The 20,902-nt window shown below is 45.0% G+C and overlaps 1 protein-coding gene across 3 annotated transcripts in view; it reads left to right on the top strand.

The window, feature by feature from the left end:
- The window catches only part of LOC110489842 (amyloid beta (A4) precursor protein-binding, family B, member 1 interacting protein), a 30,138-nt gene extending 27,736 nt beyond the window's left edge, over positions 1-2,402 (top strand). For all 3 annotated transcript variants that reach the window (XM_036944112.1, XM_021562785.2, XM_036944111.1), the window contains exons 11-13: positions 587-685; positions 807-930; positions 1,126-2,402. In XM_036944112.1, coding sequence (XP_036800007.1) covers positions 587-685; positions 807-930; positions 1,126-1,823 — 921 coding nt within the window. In that variant the 3' untranslated portion in view covers positions 1,824-2,402. The remainder of the gene's footprint in view (positions 1-586; positions 686-806; positions 931-1,125) is intronic.
- Positions 2,403-20,902: the final 18,500 nt, after the last annotated feature.

The following is a 20,902-nucleotide window of genomic DNA, read 5'->3' as shown; positions in this document are numbered from 1 at the left end:
TCACAGTATATTACCCAGACAGTAGTGGTTACATCTGCCCAGTGGTGAGCTTTACAACACTGAGAGACCAAAACAAAGACCAAAACAAAATGCACTGGCCCACAATTTTAAACAGACTGTGACCCCTAGTGGCACTACCAGGCACATTCCGCTTCACAGTGGAAAACACTGAATCATACCAATCAGTGTGTGGTAATGGCCCTACAACAAAGTCAAGACATTTTCTCTCAGATAGACAATGATCTCATACAAACTGCTGTGTTTGAACAACGGCAAGGGGAGCTTCACCAGCTTTTCAGTGACGCATTCAATATGGAGGAGGAGTTCACTATCTTAAATCTCACCACTGTCATCAGTCTGTAACCCTTAATTCTGCTAATGTGGATATCTGATATTTTCATGCAATCTACATTAGAGGACTTCAGAGATCATATGGCTGGAATCACCCCCCAAAAAAAACACATTGGAAGCTCATACAGGGTAGTGATACAAAAAACCTGCGTTGGAGGTGACGCGATCGTTTTGTCCCACTGATTCGCTACCCTAAAGATGTGTCCTTTCTCTCCATCCCCATCCCTAACTTCAGCACCCCCAGATCCAGAAAGAGTCTCAGTATATTAAGTATCTGTGCTGTGATGACGCCTGGACCATGAATCTCTGGGTGACGGGGATACGCATCGCAAAGGTGAGCGCAGACAGCTCAACAGCCCGTATATCTAAGGCATAAACACAAACAGTGACGTGTTAGACAGACAGGGTTTGGTGGTCTTGCATGTATTGTAACGGTTGGTGTTTGTCCCTCTCAGTATGGGAAGTCTCTGTACGAAAACTACAAAACTTCGATGAAGAAGGCTGCAATCACCACTGCATGGACCAACCGTACTGCCGGTACAACGTCCATTCCGTCAACACCTTCCCCTACCACCAAAGGTTAGTAAACCCCTTTTCTGCTGGTAGAGATTAGCTGTGAGCAAAACATATTATCAATGGATAGATCATCGTTGTTTTACTATACTGGGTGTACAATGTCAAGAACCCTTCAAATCAAAATTGAATTAATGACTGTATTGATAAGATGAAAGATCTTATTTATTGCTTGTCTGTTTCTCTCTGCTCTTCTCCCAGCCAAAGCTTCTGGTCAGGCCAATGGACATGCTCCCCAGCCCCCTGCAGAACCTGTGGCCAAGGTTGGCAATGCACCGCCTCCACCACCACCCATGTTACCTACACAGATCCTACCCCCGCCACCCCCTGACCCAGTGCTGCCCCCACCACCACCGCCCCAGGCTACCAAGAAAAGCCCACCAGCAACCTCTGTCCCACGACAACTGCCCAGCCTGCCCACCAGCTTCCCTCCATTACCGACATCCATGGCCAACCTCCCTCCACCACCTCCATCTCTCTCCCAGGACGACAGCTCTGAGTCACCTCCAGACTTCCTCCCTCCCCCACCTCCAACTCTTGGATTCGGTCCAGGTGCCGGCTCTTTACCCCCTCCACCTCCAGTCAGCTTCCTACCACCACCACCACCGGACCCAGGTTTTCCCCTACCACCTCCACCACCTGATCCTGCCTTCTGCCCTGTGACCAACAGGGATTCCTTACCAGCACCTCCGCCTCGCCAGTCCAATATAGGGGCTGGAGCACCCCCGCCTCCACCTCCTCCCCCATCTGCCTCGGCAGGGTTACAATCGACCCCGTCGGTGAGGAGAACAGGCCCCCCTCCACCCAAGAGGACTACACCACCGCTAGCAGCGCCCGGGGGCGGGGACTTCATGTCAGAACTAGCCAAGGCTATGGCTAAGAAACGTGGCAATCAGTAAACAGGGATTGGTGCACACACTCATCCCTTACATTCAGGAAAATCAACCACCGGTGATAGTAGTTGATACAGACTTTTAAAGCAAAGAGTATTACAGATCTGATTTAAGAACAGCAACTACTTTATGTTTACTGAACTGTAAGTGATAAATTAGTTGGGAAGTTATTTGTTTGTGAATCGGAGAGGCTTTTACATCAAATAGATTTATTAGACTACTGTGTAAAGTGGGGTCACTTGCAAGATTCAAAAATATTCATGTTAATCACCAACTGAGGGACAGAAGGAGGCTCAAGGTTAGAGAAGCCGGCCAGTAAGTGTTTTGCCGGTTCGAATCCGTTGGCCGACAAGGGAAATCTGGCAGGAGTCGGCAACCAGTTGGAGTTGATCTTGACAAAGTTTGTTGCAGTTGATCCAATGACTTTATGCATTGTACATACTGTAACTAGTTCTGCATTTCGGTGGAGGCTTATGTTTAAATAATGTATAAATACACATTTCTCAATAAGATCATTTTACTCCGAAAACAGACATGTTTCCAATCTTCTCTTGTCTGAATAAATATATTATACAGAACTGCAAATTAATATTCTGTCCTCATTTCTTGAAACCTAACATCCGTACAGATTGTGTGGGTAACAAAACCTACTCTAAGAGACTTTCTTTGAACGATTGGAGGGAATGATGAACTTTGTCTCCTTTAAAAAGGAGAGTGCACCTGCTGCCATTAGCTGGCTGTATGTGACATATGTAACATGCAGCCTCAACCTATCGGTTGCAATTCATCTTTCATAATGAACCAGTGTTAGATCCCCTCATGCATAATCCCCAACCAATACTCCACACTGTATAGTTGAGATTCCGGGCAACATTTAAGGGAGATAATGTTCTCTAGGCTAGAGAGTATTACTGTTCTTGTGTTTCAATGTCTGTTGGAGACGAGAGAGACCCGATGACGTTTTGTTTTCGAAAGCATGAAAGGATAAATTAGCTCATTGCACGTTTCTGTATTCAAAAGGACATTTCATTTAATTCATTACACATTTATTACGACGTCACAGTGTTTCCAAAACAGCTTCTGATTGTTCCCTTTCCTTTCTCATCTTGAATTACATGAAGTCAGCAAACAGGGTTACGTTCATGGTCATCCAACAGTTGCGTGAACATGTATACGTGCAAGTACTGAACTAACTGTATAGTTGCAGATTCATTCCACCATGATGGCTATGTAGATGTGAACTGCAGTCAAAAGATGCTGAACAATGTTGAAACTGGTGCTGAATAATTTTTTTGTGATCCTGAACACACCTAAAATATTATGTTATGATGAGTCCCGTCATATTGAGGCAGAGGCGTCACTCAGGAGGAACAGCTGACCTTTAACCCCTGGGCCCACCATTGGGGTTGTGCTGCATACCCCGCCTCGGGAGAATTGACAATAGGAAAAGGAGGACCGAGCACTCCCCCATTCTCATCGATGAGGCTGTAATGGAGCAGGTTGAGAGCTTCAAGTTCCTTGGTGTCCACATCAACATCAAACTATCATGGCCCAAACACACCAAGACAGTCGTGAAGAGGGCACGACAAAGCCTATTCGCCCTCAGGAGACTGAAAAGATTTGGATGGGTCCTCAGATCCTCAAAAAGTTCTACATCTACACCAACAAGAGCATCCTGACCGGTTGCATCACTGCCTGGCATGGCAACTGCTCGGCCTCCGACTGCAAGGCACTACAGAGGGTAGCCCAGCCCAGTACATCACTGGGGCCAAGCTTTCTGCCATCCAGGACCTCTATACCAGGCGGTGTCAGAGGAAAGCCCTAAGAATTGTCAAAGACTCCAGTCACCATAGTCATAGAATGTTCTCTCTGCTACCGCATGGCAAGCGGTACCGGAGCACCAAGTCTAGGTCCAAAAGGCTTCTAAATATCTTCTACCCCCAAGCCATAAGACTCCTGAATAGCTAATCAAACGGCTACCTAGATTATTTGCATTGCCACCCCACCTCTTTTACGCTGCTGCTACTCTCTGTTTATTATCTAGGAGTAGTCACTTTAGCTCTACCTACATGTACATATTACCTCAATTACCTCGACTAACCTTTGCCCCCACACATTGACTCGTTGTACCGGTACCCCCCTGCATATAGCCTCATTACTGTTATTTTACTGCTGCTCTTTAATTATTATTATATTTAAAATGTCATGTATTGTCATGTTGTGTCTTGTTTCTGTCCTTTCTCTTCACCCTGTCTCCCTCTGCTGGTCGTACTAGGTTACCTTTTCTTCCCCTCTTTCCCCCAGCTGTCCCTTGTCTTCTCTAACTACCTCGTTCACCCCTTTTCCCACCTGTTCCCTTTTTCCCTCTGATTAGGTCTCTATATCTCTCTCTCTTTCTGCTTCTGTCTTTGTCGGATTCTTGTTTGTGTTATTCATGCCTGAACCAGACTATCGTCATGTTTGCTGCAACCTTGTCCTGTCCTGTCGGAATCTGCCGGTCCATCTGAGCCTACGTTTGTTTTGTTATTAAAGAAGCTCTGTTTACGTTAATTCGCTTTTGGGTCCTCATTCACGCACCGTAACAGAAGAATCCGACCAAGAATGGACCCAGCGACTTCGGATCCTCTCCACTCAGCCGTCGAGATGCAGGGAGCGATGCTAGGCAGACACGAGCAGGAATTGTCTGCTGCTCGACATGCCGTTGATACCCTGGCCACCCAAGTCTCCAACCTCACTGAACAGGTTCACCATCTCCGCCTCGATCCACCGGCCACTTCCAGGGCTTTCGAATCTCCGGAGCCCAGAATCAATAACCCGCCGTGTTACTCTGGGGAGCCCACTGAATGCCGCTCGTTCCTCACCCAGTGTGATATTGTGTTTTCTCTCCAGCCCAACACTTACTCCAGGAGCACTGCTCGTGTCGCCTACGTCATATCTCTCCTTATTGGACGGGCTCGTGAGTGGGGCACGGCAATCTGGGAGGCAAGGGCTGAGTGTACTAACCAGTATCAGGACTTTAAGGAGGAGATGATACGGGTTTTTGATCGATCTGTTTTTGGGGAGGAGGCTTCCAGGGTCCTGTCTTCCCTATGTCAAGGTAATCGATCCATAACAGACTACTCTATTGAGTTTCGCACTCTTGCTGCCTCCAGTGGCTGGAACGAGCCGGCTTTGCTCGCTCGTTTTCTGGAGGGTCTCCGCGCAGAGGTAAAGGATGAGATTCTCTCCCGGGAGGTTCCTTCCAGCGTGGATTCCTTGATTGAACTCGCTATTCGCATTGAGCGACGGGTTGATCTTCGTCACCGAGCTCGTGGAAAGGAGCTCGCGTTCTCCGTTGCCCCCCTCTCCGCATCACTACCATCTTCCTCTGCCGGCTCGGGTGCTGAGCCTATGCAGCTGGGAGGTATCCGCATCTCGACTAAGGAGAGGGAACGGAGAATCACCAACCGCCTCTGTCTCTATTGCGGTTCTGCTGGTCATTTTGTCACTTCATGTCCAGTAAAAGCCAGAGCTCATCAGTAAGCGGAGGGCTACTGGTGAGCGCTACTACTCCTGTCTCTCCTTCAAGATCCTGCACTACCTTGTCGGTCCATCTACGCTGGACCGGTTCGTCAGCTTCCTGCAGTGCCTTAATAGACTCTGGGGCGGAGGGCTGTTTTATGGACGAGACCTGGGCTCGGGAACATGACATTCCTCTCAGACAGTTAAAGGAGCCCACGGCCTTGTTCGCCCTGGATGGTAGTCCTCTCCCCAGGATTCAGCGTGAGACGCTACCTTTAACCCTCACTGTTTCTGGTAATCATAGTGAAACCATTTCTTTTTTAATTTTTCGTTCACCTTTTACACCTGTTGTTTTGGGCCATCCCTGGCTAGTTTGTCATAATCCTTCCATTAATTGGTCTAGTAATTCTATCTTCTCCTGGAACGTCTCTTGTCATGTGAAATGTTTAATGTCTGCTATCCCTCCTGTTTCCTCTGTCTCTTCTTCACAGGAGGAGCCTGGTGATTTGACAGGGGTGCCGGAGGAATATCACGATCTGCGCACAGTGTTCAGTCGGTCCAGGGCCACCTCTCTTCGTCCACACCGGTCGTATGATTGTAGTATTGATCTCCTTCCGGGAACCACTCCCCCCCGGGGTAGACTATACTCTCTGTCGGCTCCCGAACGTAAGGCTCTCGAAGATTATTTGTCTGTAGCTCTTGCCGCCGGTACCATAGTCCCCTCCTCCTCTCCCGCCGGAGCGGGGTTTTTTTTGTTAAGAAGAAGGACGGGTCCCTGCGCCCCTGCATAGATTATCGAGGGCTGAATGACATAACAGTGAAGAATCGTTATCCGCTTCCTCTTATGTCTTCAGCCTTCGAGATCCTGCAGGGAGCCAGGTTTTTCACTAAGTTGGACCTTCGTAACGCTTACCATCTCGTGCGCATCAGGGAGGGGGACGAGTGGAAGACGGCGTTTAACACTCCGTTAGGGCACTTTGAATACCGGGTTCTTCCTTTCGGCCTCGCTAACGCTCCAGCTGTCTTTCAGGCATTAGTCAATGATGTCCTGAGAGACATGCTGAACATCTTTGTTTTCGTTTACCTTGACGATATCCTGATTTTTTCACCGTCACTCCAGATTCATGTTCAGCACGTTCGACGTGTCCTCCAGCGCCTTTTAGAGAATTGTCTTTTTGTGAAGGCTGAGAAGTGCTCTTTTCATGCCTCCTCCGTCACATTTCTCGGTTCTGTTATTTCCGCTGAAGGCATTAAGATGGATCCCGCTAAGGTCCAAGCTGTCATTGATTGGCCCGTCCCTAGGTCACGCGTCGAGCTGCAGCGCTTTCTCGGCTTCGCGAACTTCTATCGTCGTTTCATCCGTAATTTCGGTCAGGTGGCAGCCCCTCTCACAGCCCTTACTTCTGTCAAGACGTGCTTTAAGTGGTCCGTTTCCGCCCAGGGAGCTTTTGATCTCCTCAAGAATCGTTTTACATCCGCACCTATCCTTGTTACACCTGACGTCACTAGACAGTTCGTTGTCGAGGTTGACGCGTCAGAGGTGGGCGTGGGAGCCATTCTTTCTCAGCGCTCCCTCTCTGACGACAAGGTCCACCCTTGCGCGTATTTTTCTCATCGCCTGTCGCCGTCGGAACGTAACTATGATGTGGGAAACTGCGAACTGCTCGCCATCCGCTTAGCCCTAGGCGAATGGCGACAGTGGTTGGAGGGGGCGACCGTTCCTTTTGTCGTTTGGACTGACCATAGGAACCTTCTTTTCGTTCCCGTTCCTACTCGTCTGGCCGTTCTTCAGTGGGCTCACTCTGCCAAGTTAGCCGGCCACCCTGGCGTTCGGGGTACGCTTGCTTCCATTCGCCAGCGTTTTTGGTGGCCCACCCGGGAGCATGACACGCGTCGCTTCGTGGCTGCTTGTTCGGTCTGCGCGCAGACTAAGTCCGGTAACTCCCCTCCTGCCGGCCGTCTCAGGCCGCTTCCCATTCCCTCTCGACCGTGGTCTCACATTGCCTTAGATTTTGTCACCGGACTGCCTTCGTCAGCGGGGAAGACTGTTATTCTTACGGTTGTCGACAGGTTCTCTAAGGCGGCTCATTTTATTCCCCTTGCTAAGCTTCCTTCTGCTAAAGAGACGGCACAAATCATCATCGAGAATGTTTTCAGAATTCATGGCCTTCCGTCAGACGTCGTTTCGGACAGAGGTCCGCAATTCACGTCTCAATTTTGGAGGGAGTTTTGCCGTTTGATTGGGGCTTCCGTCAGTCTCTCTTCCGGCTTTCACCCCCAGTCTAACGGTCAAGCAGAACGGGCCAATCAGACTATTGGTCGCATCTTACGCAGTCTTTCTTTTCGCAACCCTGCGTCTTGGTCAGAACAGCTCCCCTGGGCAGAATACGCCCACAACTCGCTTCCTTCGTCTGCGACCGGGCTATCTCCTTTTCAGAGTAGCCTCGGGTACCAGCCTCCGCTGTTCTCATCTCAGTTCGCCGAGTCCAGCGTCCCCTCCGCTCAGGCTTTTGTCCAACGTTGTGAGCGCACCTGGAAGAGGGTCAGGTCTGCACTTTGCCGTTATAGGGCGCAGACTGTGAGGGCTGCTAATAAGCGTAGAACTAAGAGTCCTAGATATTGTCGCGGTCAGAGAGTTTGGCTCTCCACTCAGAACCTTCCCCTTAAGACCGCTTCTCGCAAGTTGACCCCGCGGTTCATTGGTCCGTTCCGTATTTCTCAAATCATTAATCCTGTCGCAGTTCGACTTCTTCTTCCGCGATATCTTCGTCGCGTCCACCCGGTCTTCCATGTCTCCTGTATCAAGCCCGTTCTTCGCGCCCCCGCTCGTCTCCCCCCCCCCCCCCCCCCCCCATCCTTGTCGAGGGCGCACCCATCTACAGGGTCCGTAGGATTTTGGACATGCGTCCTCGGGGCCGTGGTCATCAGTACCTAGTAGATTGGGAGGGGTACGGTCCTGAGGAGAGGAGTTGGGTTCCCTCTCGGGACGTGCTGGACCGTGCGCTGATCGAGGATTTCCTCCGTTGCCGCCAGGTTTCCTCCTCGAGTGCGCCAGGAGGCGCTCGGTGAGTGGGGGGGTACTGTCATGTATTGTCATGTTGTGTCTTGTTTCTGTCCTTTCTCTTCACCCTGTCTCCCTCTGCTGGTCGTACTAGGTTACCTTTTCTTCCCCTCTTTCCCCCAGCTGTCCCTTGTCTTCTCTAACTACCTCGTTCACCCCTTTTCCCACCTGTTCCCTTTTTCCCTCTGATTAGGTCTCTATATCTCTCTCTCTTTCTGCTTCTGTCTTTGTCGGATTCTTGTTTGTGTTATTCATGCCTGAACCAGACTATCGTCATGTTTGCTGCAACCTTGTCCTGTCCTGTCGGAATCTGCCGGTCCATCTGAGCCTACGTTTGTTTTGTTATTAAAGAAGCTCTGTTTACGTTAATTCGCTTTTGGGTCCTCATTCACGCACCGTAACATAAAAAATGTACTTATCTGTTTTTTACTGAACACTTATTTGTCTTAAAACTGCATTGTTGATTGAGGGCTTGGAAGTAAGCATTTCACTAATGTAACATTACTTTAATGTTAACTAGATAACCTGTGCATGAAAATGGGATACAGTGTGCAGTTGGAGTCACCAAAATACAGCATTGACTAACTATAATCCGAAACCCAACCAAAACAAACTGCAATTCTTTTATATTTTATTTCACCTTTATTTAACCAGGTATGACAGTTGAGAACAAGTTCTCATTTACAACTGCGACCTGGCCAAGATAAAGCAAAGCAGTGTGACACAAACAACAACACAGAGTTACACATAAACAAACATACAGTCAATAACGCAATATAAAAAAATCGATATACAGTGTGTGCAAATGAGGTACGATTAGGGAGATAAGGCAATAAATAGGTCGTAGTGGTGAAGTAAATACAATTGAGCAATTAAACACCTGAGTGATGTTGCTGTAACGTGTTACTCGTCATGCATGTCTGTTTTCTGCTTTCCCACGACCCACCCGCCCCAGCCTCCACCTGTTTTGCCTCTGCTTTTGTTTCAGACAGAGGGATTTGTACAGCGTACCTTTCTCACTGCCTGTAATTATTATTATCTTAACGTGATGCATCTCTGGCAGTGAGCTACCCCGAAGGAGCAGAGCTCGATGTCAGGACTAATATATTGCTTTATTGTCATCTTTTTCCAATAAATTGTTAAACGAATGTGTGGCGTTTCCTGTCTGAACGATCGTCTCTACGGTGTATTGGATTATTTTATCATATTCTCCTGTTGCTCCCCAGAAGAGCATGGGAAAACATGTTTGTATGGTGGCGTGTCAGCATGTGCCCATGCAGTGCAACTTTCCGTACAGGAACTGAGTGAGCGTTGGGGTGAAGGTGACAGAACGAGATCCTCCAGATCCTCCAGCACAATCCCCATCTCTCACTCTACTTTATCTCTCCCCCCCTCTCTCTCTTTCTCTCTCCCCCCCTCTCTGTTTCTCTCTCCTCCCCCTCTCTCTTTCTCTCTCCCCCCACTCTCTCTTTCTCTCCCCCCCTCTCTCTTTCTCTCTCCCCCCCTCTCTCTTTATCTCCCCCCCTCTCTCTTTCTCTCTCCCCCCTCTCTCCTTCTCTCTCTCCCCCCCTCTCTCTTTCTCTCCCCCCCTCTCTCTTTCTCTCTCTTCTCCTCTAAGTGGACACGCTTATTCCCTTGCCGCGTTTATTTGCCTTTTGAAGGTGTTGGTCACAGAAGTAAGAGAAATGTTGGACACATTTAGCTGCTGTTGTATTGTCCAGGAGGAGTGAGGGAAAAAAAAAGGGAGATTCTGCAACATACACACATACAAAAACTCTTTCCTTGATCTTATCTTACCATCTGCTTCTGACACACTCAAACACAGTCTACTCAACCAATACACTAAAACAAAGGCTCATATATACTGAAACAAAGTCTATATTTTACTGTCAGTACTGTCGGCATCTCTAATCTCTTTCCTCTATCTTACCTTACCATCTTCGGTTGACACTCAAACACAGTCTACTAAAGTCTCAGTGGGTTACACTCCTACTCAAACAGGCCACTCAAAGCAGTCTGCAATTACTCAATTGCAGTCACAGAAGTTTTATCATCTACATTCCACGCATATAAACCACATGACATAACGACAATAATACCTTAGGCATGTCCTAATAGCCTACTAGAATTGCAACTGAAAACACAACTTCTCTTAAATAAGCGACAGCGTGGGGTCTTGGCTTGGGTCCATCCTCTGGGTAAGAAAAAGAACTGCACACAAATACAAGCCTCATCCTCAGGTAGACTACTTTTTGCCTACCTGGCCTGTACTGATCAATAGGTTACAGTGCCTAGTGGTTAGAGTGTTGGACTAGTAACCGGAAGGTTGCAAGTTCAAATCCCCCAGCTGACAAGGTACAAAATCTGTCGTTTTGCCCCTGAACAGGCAGTTAACCCACTGTTCCTAGGCCGTCATTGAAAATAAGAATTTGTTCTTAACTGACTTGCCTAGTTAAACAAAGGTAAAATGTAAAAGTATTAGATGTGCCTTTTAGTTCATACCACTAGGGGGTGGTATCCTCCTTTATGCTGAAAACTACCACATTCATCAATTAAGCAACCCATAAGGAGGAGGGTGAATTTACCCCTAGAGTGAATCTCAATTGTATTTCTTTGATTCCTCATGTCCTAGCTCCTCCCCTCCTTCTCAACCATATTGGAGGAGAAGGTCCAAAGTCCCTACCCTCTGACCTTCCAATACGTTTTGAGAAGAAGGCGAGGAGAGAGGATGGAATAAATTGAGGAAGGATGAATTGAGAGAGAGCCAAGGAGTAGGGTGAACATGCCTCTAGGTCAGTTTGGTATTTTCTCCACTCATTGTTTAGGTAAAGATTTGGGGAGGCTAAACCGATCCTAGATCAGTGCCTGTGGGTAGCAGAGACACCTTCATGTTCTCTCATTAGCACATCATAATATAGAGTGCATTCCAAATAGCACCCTATTCTCTATGAATTCAGTACTTTGACCAGGGCCCATAAGGTGCCATTTGGGACGCATTATAGATTATGTAGATGATATACATTTTTTGGTGAATCAGCAGGACTAGACCACAGGAGGTTGGTCGCACCTTAATTGGGGAGGACGGGCTCGTGGTAACGGCTGGAGCGGAATCTGTGGAATGGTATCAAATTCATCAAACACATGATTTGATGCCATTCCATTTGCGCCGTTCCAGCGATTATTGTGAGCCATTCTCCCATCGGCAGCCTCCACTGGACTAGACAGAATCTGTGGGGAATGTTGTTTAATCAATAACGCCACAGTCTGTCTGCATATCTAATCAATAAGTAATAAAACTGCAACTGTTCATGTTTTATACCAGTGTTTGGTTTGATTTCTTTCCATATTTGTGTTGTAAACCCTGCATGTGTACGTATATGACATGTCGGGATACGTGTGTTAGTGTGTGTGTGTGCATGTGTGTCTGTTTGTTTGCGTGTGCGTGTGTGTGCGTGCCTGTGTGTGTGTGCGCATGTGTTTGTGTAGGTCAGCCACAACTTTAGTCTCTGCTGGCGTGGGACAGCGGCTATACAGAGTGCTTAGCCAATGGCAACGCCAGAGATCACAAAGATGCCAAATTCCTGGGCTGTGATTGGCAATGTCTAGTGATTATAACCAAAGCCCCTGGTGGCCAGCTTTAGGGGCCAGCAGAGCCCTGTTAACACTAACAGTAGAGGAGTCAGGCCAAGACCCCAAACTGATGCTTATTTAAACAAATCAAAATATAATTTATATTTGAGAGATTTTTCAAAGTAGCCACCCTTAGCCTTGATGACAGCTTTGCACGTTCTTGGCATTCTCTCAACCAGCTTCACCTGGAATGCTTTCCCAACCGTCTTGAAGGACTTCCCCATATGCGGAGCACTTGTTGGCTGCTTTTGCTTCACTCTGCGGTCCAACTCATCCCAAACCATCTCAATTGGATTGAGGTCGGGTGATTGTGGACGCCAGGTCATCTGACGCAGCACTCCATCATTCTCATTTGTCAAATAGCCCTTACACAGCCTGGCGGTGTGTTTTGGGTCATTTTCCTGCTGAAAAAAATGTATACTCCCACTAAAAAAATTATAGTCCTCCATGCTTTACAGTGGGAAATACACATGCGGAGATCATCCGTTCACCCACACCGCGTCTCACAAGGACACGACGGTTGGACCCCAAAATCTCAAATTTGGACTCATCAGACCAAAGGATAGATTTCCACCAGTCTAATGTCCATTGCTCGTGTTTCTTGGCCCAAGCAAGTCTCTTCTTCTTATTGGTGTCCTTTAGTAGTGGTTTCTTTGCAGCAATTTGACAATGAAGGCCTGATTCACGCAGTCTCCTCTGAACAGTTGATGTTGAGATGTGTCTGTTACTTGGACTCTGTGAAGCATTTATTTGGGCTGAAATCTGAGGTGCAGTTAACTCTAATGAACTTATCCTTTGCAGCAGAGGTAAATCTGGCTCTTCCGTTTCATCATAGCGCTGGATGTTTTTTTGACTGCACTTGAAGAACCTTTCAAAGTTCATGAAATGTTCAGCATTGACTGACCTTCATGTCTTAAAGTAATGATGGATTGTCGTTTCTCTGTGCTTATTTGAGCTGTTCTTGCCATAATATGGACTTGTCTTTTACCAAATAGGTCTATCTCCTGTATACCACCCCTACCTTGTCACAACACAACTGATTGGCTCAAATGCATTAAGAAGGAAAGAAATTCCACAAATAAATTTTTAACAAGGCACACTTGTTAATTGAAATGCATTCCAGGTGACTACCTCATGAAGCTGGTTAAGAGGATGCCAAGAGAGTGCAAAGCTGTCATCAAAGCAAAGGGTGGCTACTTTGAAGACTCTCAAATATAAAATATATTTTGATTTGTTTAACACTTTTTTGGTTACTACATGATTCTATATGTGTTATTTCATAGTTGTGATGTCTTCACTATTATTCTACTATGTAGAAAATAGTAAAATATAATACAAATAGGAAAAACCCTTGAATGAGTAGGTGTGTCCAATCTTTTGACTGGTACTGTACCTAAGCTATCATTATTATTGTCATTATGTGATAAATATGTGTGGAATGTAGAAACAACTTGTTTCAGTAATACAGAGAGGTTGGATAAATCTGTTTAAACTGAGATATCCAACGGGGAACAGAATAGAGACTTAAAACCCATCTAGCAGGACAACAATTTCTCATTAGTAGTTTTATATACTGTCAATAGATTTTAAGTGATGCTGTTTTATTGGATACAACAAACTCTACAGAGCAAATAATAACAAACAAGACAAACATATAGACAATTATAGTAGAGTTGAAAAGGGGAATAATGTCTTCTCAAGTCATTTAAACGATACATTTTTGGATGAAAACATTTTTTGTTGACAATGCCCTCATTGGCTTACATGCGTTTCGAACTAGGGCTTGTCCGAGACTGGTCAGACTATATGCTATGCAATTGACGTTGTTTTACATCATATTTCCGGATACCGTCTCCTAATCTTTTGAATTGGCTTGACGAGAATATAATCAAATCTCTTAAAACGCAGTAATTCAAGATATATATACAGTTACGTATATTCGTGCTTGTGGATGAATTTACTTCTGACTGATTATTTTTATTACGTTTTTTCTGCGCTGAAGACCATTGCACTACATTTTTGACTATTGAAGACCATTCAAAACGTCTGTAAAAGTAACTTTAGCAAATAGCGATGACAGTTGCTATCCAAAGTGGCGCTGTGATAAATTGCCCTAAATTCTGGGCTGTGGTTTAGCGAAGGGTCAATTGAAGATGGCTCATGCTACATAGGTCCATACAGGAAAGCAGAGTTTGACGAAAATCACATGAACGCACCAATCTTTCCCCATTGAAAGCAGTTCAAAGAAGCATGAATTCAAGCATTAAAGACACACAAATTAAAACATTTTGTTTGCATTATAACCAGATTATAGCTCCCGTCAAAATGTCTTAAATTATATATATTAAGGTCACAGTCACCAGTCAGCTCCTTAGATCTGTGTTTATTGTTGTGAATTGTTAGATATTACTGCACTGCTGGAGCTAGGAACACCACTAGTATTTACAAGATTGATTATTTTTAATTCCTCTTTATTAACACAGAAATCATAATAGATTGTTTTATATTTTGTGTGTAGCTAGTTGCTTGACAAAGTCCTAAAGTTTCAGAAGGATACAAAAAAAGATGACATTTTTTACCGCTTGGGGTCAAAATTGTCCCCTGTTGTCCCCTCTTAAAGGGTCATGAACAGTCAAAATCATGTTTTTTATGAAATTGGATGATATTTATATGAAACCAGATCAAAGTATGATGACTAATGCATGACTGTTACATTGATAAAGTTTGATCATAAAGTTACTGGTCCCCTCCCCCACATCCCTGGGTCTCTCTTCTTTTCAGTTCGCTGCAGCAAGCGACTGGAACGAGCTGCATCTCTTCTTTCAAAGACTCAATCACAGACACACTTACTGACAGTTGTGGCTGCTTCATGTGATGTATTGTTGTGTCTATTTTCTTGGCCTTTGTGCTGCTGTCTGTGCCCAATAATGTTTGTACCATGTTTTGTGCTGCTACCATGTCGTTCTGCTGCCATGTTGTGTTGCTACCATGTTGTTGCCATGTTGTGTTGCTACCATGCTGTCTTTTCATTTGTTGCTGCCATATTATGTTGTCTTAGGTCTCTTTTTATATAGTGTTGTGGTGTCTCTCTTGTGATGATGTGTGTTTTGTCCTATATTTTTTATTTTATTTTAAAAAGGAGGCCTTTTTACCTTTTGGTAGGCCGTCATTGTAAATAAAAATGTGTTCCTATTTGACATGCCTACTTAAATAATGGTAAAATATTTTTTTTAATAAAAATATCAAACACTTCGATTCTTTATTAATATTCTTTATTAAGGGGACAGGGTGACATCACCCTACCTCTCATTTTAATACACCAATGGTAACATGATATTCTCTTAACTAATTTAAATAAGTACCGCCTTGTAACCAGAAGGCGTGTTTACAGAGAGGTGTGATTTCTATAGCTAGATAGCTACTCTACTGGTGGCACAATTTGACTGTAGGGTGTCAGCAAATATAATTAAAAGTTTACTTATATATTTCCCCTTACATCTGTGTCTGCTGTTAGCTAGTTACTGCCAAGCTATGTCTTCAGCCAGCATGGAACAAAAGAGGGGAAGGGTCATTCAAAACTCTGACGCAGTTGTCAAGTCAACAAATCTGTCAGTGCTGCGGTGACCCACATCACAACAGATATGCCAAACGGGAGATGTACATATATTTCAAAAGAAATTGACATCATTGATGCAATGTCAATGTTTAAGTTGCTTTGGGTATGACCAAATTCACTTGAGACGATTTTACTGCAACACGGCTTACTGCATCTAGGTTTCCTGACAGGCATTTCAAAGAGCTGTCAGTCAAGGCAAGATTATGAATATAAGCTCCCCGCCCACTCAGCCTGTCTTTTCAAACTTCCTGGTAGTTAGCCATGAGAGAAAATGTACTTTTTCTAAAATGTTGAGCATTTCTTTCTAAAACAAATATTATGGGTGAAATTTTAGTCACTCAAAGGGATATTTTGCATGGGAATCAGAATGACTGTTAAGAATGACCTTTAAGAGAATGAAAGGGATTTAACAAGGTGACCATGGGCTAATTTGAATGGGCGCCAACAGCAGATTAGGATTTTTTTTTTTACATCCGTACCCCAGTGCGACCCACGACCACAGTGAAATGTCACAATGAGGGAGTACAAGTTCTTCCATAAATTCTTTCTCAAATGTTTCCGTAGACGTTTGTAATTCATAGAGTTTACATGCAATGCTTTTCTCGATGCCTTCCCAGTTAATACAACCTAACATGCTGTTGGGCTCTTTATAGTCATTGTATTGGTATTCTGACCCTGGGTGCATATAAGATATCTAGACACTTCTCATCTTACTCACTTCTGTCTTCGGGTCGTCCTGTGCCTCTCACAGGTTTGAATGCGTTTCTCTCGTCTGCAGTCTTTTGTGCTTTGGTATTCTCCTTTCTGCTCTTCTCCAGTTTCAACTGTTCCGCCATGTTCCTAGTCAGGCACAGTAGCCAGTCTGTTGATCCGGAAGCTTCTGTCTGTGACTACACTCAGGAGAGTATTAGAGGAGTCCAGTGTCCGTGGTTCTCTTGAAGGCATCTCTTGCAGAAGATGTGCTGGCGGCTGAGAGACACAGGGTCAGTATAGAGCTCAGTACAGATGGGGCAGAAGGTGGTCTGACAGGGCAAAGGAAGACGTAGCCATACTGAGTATGTCGTGTTCCCTGTTCACAGAAGGAGCGAGAGAGAGAGAGAGAGAGAGAGAAGTGTGTGCTTTAAATACACTGTCAACTTAATGTGAGTTAATCCATTTACCTGATGGTGTGGCAGGAAGGACATTTTGCTGCCAAACAAGAGGTTGGGAGTTCAAGTCCCAGGAAGGTCTGAGTCCCAAATGTGCTCACAGCAGAGAATGGCTTTTAATTGTGAAGTATTTTTACATGTTTAATTATCATCAGAAAGCTTCTATTCCTGGCATCCCGGCTTCCTTTAAGTTACTGTAAAATGTAGTGATGCGGAAACTAAGCTCCTTATTAAGCATTGATGCTTTCCAGCCAGTTGTGTAGAAAATAGGTTCATTACTCAAGGCTTTGATCAACACAGTGTATACTAGTGGCACCTGCTGTTTAAATAAATTTAGAGCAGACAAATTCATATAGATGACTGTCCCACACACTTTAGCGCTTGCGCAGAGTAGCCTTTTAATCCCTCTACCGAAACCAATACCATACCAATCCGGTGCTTCAATCCCAAATGGCACCCTATTCCCTATATGGTGCACTACTTATGACCAGGGCACATAGGATGCACTATATAGCAAATAGGGTGCAATTTGGGATGTAGACCTAGATACACATACAACCCTTAAAGACCCTTAAAGACCTCCTTAGAGGAAAGCAATTCTCTAAAGCATCACCACCCTGGATGGTTCCGACCTTGAATATGTGGACATCTATAAGTACCTAGATGTGTGGCTAGACTGTAAACTCTCCTTCCAGACTCATATCAAACATCTCCAATCGAAAATCAAATCTAGAGTCGGCTTTCTATTCCGCAACAAAGCCTCCTTCACTCACGCCGCCAAACTTACCCTAGTAAAACTGACTATCCTACCGATCCTCGACTTCGGTGATGTCATCTACAAAATTGCTTCCAACACTCTACTCAGCAAACTGGATGCAGTTTATCACAGTGCCATCCGTTTTGTCACTAAAGCACCTTATACCACCCACCACTGCGACCTGTATGCTCTAGTCGGCTGGCCCTCGCTACATATTCGTCGCCAGACCCACTGGCTCCAGGTCATCTACAAGTCCATGCTAGGTAAAGCTCCGCCTTATCTCAGTTCACTGGTCACGATGGCAACACCCACCCGTAGCACGCGCTCCAGCAGGTGTATCTCACTGATCATCCCTAAAGCCAACACCTCATTTGGCCGCCTTTCGTTCCAGTTCTCTGCTGCCTGTGACTGGAACGAATTGCAAAAATCGCTGAAGTTGGAGACTTTTATCTCCCTCACCAACTTCAAACATCTGCTATCTGAGCAGCTAACCGATCGCTGCAGCTGTACATAGTCTATCGGTAAATAGCCCACCCATTTTTACCTACCTCATCCCCATACTGTTTTTATTTATTTACTTTTCTTCTCTTTTGCACACCAATATCTCTACCTGTACATGACCATCTGATCATTTATCACTCCAGTGTTAATCTGCAAAATTGTAATTATTCGCCTACCTCCTCATGCCTTTTGCACACAATGTATATAGACTCTCTTTTTTCTCTACTGTGTTATTGACTTGTTAATTGTTTACTCCATGTGTAACTCTGTGTTGTCTGTTCACACTGCTATGCTTTATCTTGGCCAGGACGCAGTTGTAAATGAGAACTTGTTCTCAACTAGCCTACCTGGTTAAATAAAGGTGAAATAAAAATAAAATAAATAAAAAAAGGTTAATATACTCTTGAAGCAATAGAGCAGCTTGTATGTGTTTCTGTGGAATTGACTGAGTCTAAACGTCATGCAATGATAGAGAGAGCAACAAGCCTGTTATTGAAACAGAGCAGCAAAAACAAGCAGACAATGTTCCATGTCCTTGGGTAAAACAATATGGTGACAGAGGCAAAACAAGCATGTCTGGTTTGAATTCATTAGCTAATCAGCTAATGGCTGTCTCTTGAGCTCTGTTCAGTCCTTTGTTGTACTGTAGGTTTATTATGGTTTATTATTATGATCCACCTTTCATTTTTGTTTTGTCTTGTTTTCCCACACACCTGGTTTACATTCCCTCATTACTTGTCGTGTATTTAACCCTCTGTCCCCCCCATTTAGCTAGCCCAGATAGATTCCCAATCGTCCAATCTCATAACTAGCTACCAAGAAGCCATGGAATATGCCTTACATCGTTTTCACCATTCAGTGACCTCTCGTGCCCTGTGGACGGGGACATTGTCATTTTTTTATTTGTTTTATTTCACCTTTATTTTACCAGGTAGCCTAGTTGAGAACAAGTTCTAATTTACAACTGCGACCTGGCCAAGATAAAGCAAAGCAGTGCGACACAAACAACAACACAGAGTTACACATGGAATAAACAAACATACAGTATGACACAATAGAAAAAAAAGTCTATATACAGTGTGTGCAAATAAGGTAGGATAAGGGAGGTAAGGCAATAAATAGGCCATAGTGGTGAAATAATTACAATATAGCAATTAAACACTGGAGTGATAGATGTGCAGATGATGAGTGTGCATCATAAATCAACTAAATAACAGTATGGGGACGTGGTAGTTGGATGGGCTATTTACAGATGGACTATGCACAGGTGCAGTGATCTGTGAGCTGCTCTGACAGCTGGTGCTTAAAGTTAGTGAGGGACACATGAGTCTCCAGCTTCAGTGATTTTTGCAGTTTGTTCCAGTCACTGGCAGCAGAGAACTGGAAGGAAAGGCGGCCGAAGGAGGAATTGGCTTTGGGGGTGACCAGTGAACTATACCTGCTGGAGCGCGTGCTACGGGTGGGTGCTGCTATGTTGACCAGTAAGCTGAGATAAGGCGGGCCTTTACCTAGCAAAGACTTATACATGACCTGGAGCCAGTGGGTTTGGCAACGAATATGAAGCGAGAGCCAGCTGACTAGAGCATACAGGTCGCAGTGGTGGGTAGTATATGGGGCTTTGGTGACAAAACTGATGGCATTGTGATAGACTGCATCCAATTTAATGAGTAAAGTGTTGGAGGCTATTTTGAAAGTGGCATCGCCAAAGTCAAGGATCGGTAGGATAGTCAGTGTTACAAGGGTATGTTTGTCAGCATGAGTGAAGGATAATTTGTTCTGAAATAGGAAGCCAATTCTACATTTCATTTTTGATTGGAGATGCTTAATGTGAGTCTGGAAAGAGAGTTTACAGTCTAACCAGACACCTAGGTATTTGTAATTGTCCACATATTCTAGGTCAGAACCGTCCAGAGTAGTGATGCTGGACGGGCGCACAGGTGTGGGCAGCGATCGGTTGAAGGGCATGCATTTAGTTTTACTTGCATTTCAGAGCAGTTGGAGGCCATGGAAGGAGAGTTGTATATGGCATTGAAGCTTGTCTGGAGGTTAGTTAACACGGTGTCCAAAGAAGTGCCAGAAGTATACAGAATGGTTTCGTCTGCGTAGAGGTGGATCAGAGAATCACCAGCAGCAAGAGCTACATCATTGATGTATACAGAGAAAAGAGTCGGCCCGAGGTTTGAACCCTGTAGCACCCCCATAGAGACTACCAGAGGTCTAGACAACAGGCCCTCAAATTTGACACACTGAACTGTCTGAGAAGTAGTTGGTGAACCAGGCGAGGCAGTCATTTGAGAAACCATCTCCCGATAAGAATGTGGTGATTGACAGAGTCGAAAGCCTTGGCCAGGTCGAGGAACACAGCTGCACAGTACTGTCTCTTGTCCATGGCGGTTATGATATCGTTTAGGACCTTGAGCGTGGCTGAGGTGCACCCATGACCAGCTCGGAAACCAGATTGCATAGCGGAGAAGGTACGGTGGGATGTGAACTGGCCGGTGATCTGTTTGCTAACTTGGCTTTTGAAGACCTTAGAAATGCAGGCATAGCCATGGTAGCCATAATAATGGCATGCCCAGCATTTTTATACATGACCCTAAGCATGATTGGATGTTAATTGCTTAATTAACTCAGGAACCATGTTTGGAAGCACCTGCTTTCAATATACTTTGTATCCCTCATTTACTTGTGTTTCCATTATTTTGGCAGTTACCTGTATCTTAGCTGTCATTCCTGCTGGCAAGGTTGGTAGACATTAGAAAAGCAAGCAAAATCTAAGTGTACTGAATAAGACTTACTGTCACGTTCGTTGAAAGGATCGGACCAAAGCGCAGCGTGGTATGCGTACATTCTCTTTATTAAAAGAACTAA

This window comes from Oncorhynchus mykiss, chromosome 15 (assembly GCF_013265735.2).
Source record: "Oncorhynchus mykiss isolate Arlee chromosome 15, USDA_OmykA_1.1, whole genome shotgun sequence".
Lineage (NCBI taxonomy): Eukaryota > Metazoa > Chordata > Actinopteri > Salmoniformes > Salmonidae > Oncorhynchus > Oncorhynchus mykiss.
This window is presented reverse-complemented; position numbering and strand designations above follow the sequence as displayed.